Here is a 4223-nt window from a genome sequence, read left to right on the forward strand (position 1 = left end):
ATGTTACCTTTTGATTTTTATTAAGTATTTTCATTATCGATTAAAGTTTGCAAGTGAGGCTAAATTTAATTGTAATGAATAAATAATTTTTCATCAACGTTATCACAGCCTGGATCTCTCAAGTTTTCGCATCAGAATTACATGCAGAAAAGATCTTCTCCCTCCCAGAAGATGGCATGAAAATAGAAATTCATTCCATTTTTTAAACAGCCTTTTGAATTGATATATGCAATTTTCAATTTAAGTATTATATTCTTGAGAAATAGTGAAAAATTAAGCTTATCTTTAAATACCCTTGAGAGTGTGCTATAATTGCAAATATTATGTATAAGATAATACATATGTGTAACATAGAGGGAGTCCACTGGAGGCAAGCATAGTGTAGAACCCATGTGCAGTTTATTAGTGTAAATAATGACTTGACTTGACTTGACTTGACTTGACTTGACTTGACTTGACTTGACTTGACTTGACTTGACTTGACTTGACTTGACTTGACTTGACTTGACTTGACTTGACTTGACTTGACTTGACTTGACTTGACTTGACTTGACTTGACTTGACACTCACCAACAACGGGTTACATAAAACAAAGCTAGACAAGAGAACAATGAAACAAGAGGGCTATTTATACAAGGAGACTAATGACAAAACAAGGAACACCTGTGAACAATGAAGACAGAGGACCAATGGCAAGACAGAACAGAAATCACATGACAATGACAACCAATCAGAACATGACACATGAGACAGGGGAAGCACATGACATGAACACATGAGGGCAATGGAAATCACATGACACTATGCTGTTTAATTTAATACAGCATGTCTTGCAGATCTCTCAGGTTTGGTTGATATATGGTTAAGGAATCTACAAGAAAAGTCTGAATATTTTTGACATAATGATGAGGCATGTGGCTTGGAGCAGATGTAATTCAGTCTTTGATGCTCTTGAAGCTGTAGTTTCTGTGGAAGGAGCGGCAGGTGTAGCAAAAGCTGTAATAAAAAGATTAACAGATTAGCTGGAACAGATCAAATATACCTTGTTTACCTCTTTTGCTTCATTAAAGTCAAAACTGGAACTAAAGTGCCTTACTGGAACCATTGACGGAAATTGTTTGAGAAATTATATTCAGTGTATTGATAGTTCCTGTTTCCACTGCTTTCAAAAGGGTGTCTGAAATCTCTTTTCTGGAAGGTACAGATGTGTTAGTGCTGAAAACTAATTGTGTTCTCGTGATGATTGACCCGGGTCTGAAATACACACACACACACACACACACAAACATAAACATGTTTGTTTCATTATATTATTGAGGACATTTCATTGACTTTCATTAATTTTTCTATATCAACATTTTCTATAAAAACATGATTTAGCTGATTTTATAAGCCTTTTTAACTGGTGAGGACCATTAAAATGTTCTCGCTAGTCAGTTGTCATAATATTTCAATATATAATTGAGAACGTTTGGTCTCATAAGTAGCCAAAGCTGTGAAACACACACGCACACACACACACACAAAATAAGCATGATTGTAGTATGCTGTATTTACCTGAATCCTTGGACAATCGCTCTGAGAAAGTTATCATATTTGGGTTTGTAGACAGCTTCAAGCTGGAACAAATAGCAAACAAACATTAAAAAGGATATTGCAATTTTATATTACACAGTGGAAGTGTTGGTAACAAATATTATCTCGTGTTAAAAACAGGTTTAAAATCAAGAAATTTGTCATCAGAGAGGCAGTAACTATAACTCACCTGATCTGTCACCAGCTTAGACCTATTCTTGAACTCCTGAGAGTCTGAATTGTCGAGTGCGCTTGTAAATGTGTCAGAAGAGTGAAACTCCAGATCTGTTACTATCTCAGGTACTGTAGGCACTTCAGTTGTGGGTCCTGCAGTGGTTGTGGATGTATTGGTTACACTAACAGCTGTACTTTTTAATGCAGTTGAAGAGAGTATGGTTTGTGGTGTTGTTGTGTTGAATGATGCAGCAAGAGTTGATGTGGTTGTTGAGGATATTGTGTATTGTGGATGTTTTGCTCATACTAAGCGTTGAACTTGCAGAAGCTGGTGAAACAGAACCGACTGAAATTGAGGTAGAAGCTGTTGGTTGTGAAGCTGTTGTGGTAGATGTTGCATTATTTGTGGGTGCTGAGGTTGTGAACGAGCCTGTTGGTGTTGTGGATGGTTCAGTTGTATTATGAAAGGCTTCTGAAGTAGGTGATAATGATTTAGATGTTGTTGCATTAAATGCACTAGCAATGGATGATCCAGCAAGAGTTAATGTGGCTTTTGAGGATACTGTTGTGGTAGATGTTGCATTAGTTGTGGATGTTGTGGTTGGTATTGTGGATGATTGAGTTGTATTAAAAGCAGCTGAAGAGGTAATGGTTGAAGTAGGCGATGTTACGTTAGATGCACTAGTGTTGGATGATCCAGGAAGAGTCGTTGGTTCAACTGTAGAGATTGTAACTGCTGATATTAGAAAAAGATGATCAGGTTAGATCGAACCACATATCAACACTGACAAATGAAAACGTCATTGTATCATGTTTAATTAATTTCCAGTTCAGCTACTAGGTTTATTTTGTACTTTCCTATTTTTATGTAAGACTGAACACATATAAAATAAGATTACTTTCTTTTGTCTTATCTAGTGGTGTAATCAGACCTACCTGAATCATTAACTGTGTCAGAAAGAGTACTTCTGGCTCAGGGAATTGACAGTTGCTGTTGTGGAGGAAGATTCAGCAGGAGTTTTTCTGGCTGTTGTAGATGATGTTGAGTCTGTTATTGTGGACTCAGTTGCTGGAACAATTATGTATATTTTACATATAAGTGAATTATTTTTATGATATTTTTTGATCTCAACTGTTGTAAAATTGATTCACATACCGATCAAAATGTACAAAATAATAAAAGCTTTTTTCTCCATCATGGAGAGCGTCCAGTGAGTCTGCAATGTGAGCAATATGTCACTGAAGATAAGTAACCTGTTGAAGCTATAGTTGTAACGTAGGCTATAATGAAAAACAAAACAATCCTAGAGAGGGAAAGACAAGATGAGAGATGTCAACATCTGATCAGATCAAAGCAACATCTGTTAAAATAAAGCTAATATATAGTGAGCTAATGTTCTTACTTAAAAAAAAGGGAAAATAAAAGAAATGATGTAAAATTGTTACTTAAGACCTTTGTTATCTACTACATGATTTACTCAGATTTTCACTTTCTGATGATCTCTTAGATATAACAAAAATCAAATCAAATTCCAACTGATTATTCTGCTATACAATATTTTTCTGTTATGATTCTCTTAATATTCATTTTCATTTAGCTACAATATTTTCCTATGACTCATTGATATTAACACCAGCATTTCCCATAGTGCCTTTCTCAATTAAGATATAAAGTAAGGTAAGTAAAAAAACAACAACTGTCTATATTGAGCTAGAGAGTTGTCACATAGTGCTTTACAATATAAACCATAAACCATAAAGGTTACTTGTATACAGAATAATGTAACTGCAATTTTTTCATGACCGAAGATGTGTCACAAAACTTAATAATTCATTTAATTTCATTTGACACTCCTGCTATGTCTGACAAAGACAAAACCGGGCATCCCATAGAAATGTGTTCATGAGTTCCCTATTTCCAACACTTTAATATATAAATATAATTAACACAAACATCTTTAGCGAAATAAAATGTTCTTACCAATCTTTAAGAAGATATATAACTGAACATGTTGATTTGAATTCGCTGTTGCCTCAGTGGCTTTCAGTAAGTCTGTAAGTTACGTCCCAGTTTTTTACTTCTTATACCTGTGACGATACTGCCTTTTAAATGCACCCAGTGACGTCGTGAAGGGTTTTTTCCCTTTTATTGAAATGCAGGAATAAACTGTAATGTTCCTTTGGCACTTGTTTCTTACAGTCATTACTCATTTCCCAATTCTTAGGTCACTTTTCTAGAGCTCTCCGAGCACAAAGCATTCTGTGTGGGTGAAACTGGATCTTTTTTGATTGCTTTGGCACAAAATGCATTCATTCAGTGACTACTACATCTTTCAAATGAAATTAATTCTTCTCTCAGACACCATCAGTAATACTGTATTGAAAATCTAAAAAAAGAAATACTATCAAAACAATTAGACCCACAGCAAGTTCCCATTGTAGCTGAACACCTAACAATTTCTTTAGCATCAATT

The 4223-nt window shown here is 35.0% G+C and overlaps 1 protein-coding gene across 1 annotated transcript; it reads right to left on the reverse strand.

Annotated features, from left to right (window-relative positions):
- Positions 1 to 377: 377 nt before the first annotated feature.
- Positions 378 to 3960, reverse strand: LOC125276268 (cell wall protein DAN4-like). Its single transcript, XM_048203770.1, has 5 exons — positions 3948 to 3960; positions 1766 to 2049; positions 1558 to 1619; positions 1097 to 1254; positions 378 to 996 (listed from the first exon to the last, which is right to left on the reverse strand). Exons 1-5 carry the CDS (start codon positions 3958 to 3960, stop codon positions 872 to 874), a joined length of 642 nt encoding a protein of 213 aa, XP_048059727.1. The 3' UTR covers positions 378 to 871.
- Between the last annotated feature and the right edge of the window lie 263 nt (positions 3961 to 4223).

Source organism: Megalobrama amblycephala, linkage group LG9 (assembly GCF_018812025.1).
Source record: "Megalobrama amblycephala isolate DHTTF-2021 linkage group LG9, ASM1881202v1, whole genome shotgun sequence".
NCBI lineage: Eukaryota > Metazoa > Chordata > Actinopteri > Cypriniformes > Xenocyprididae > Megalobrama > Megalobrama amblycephala.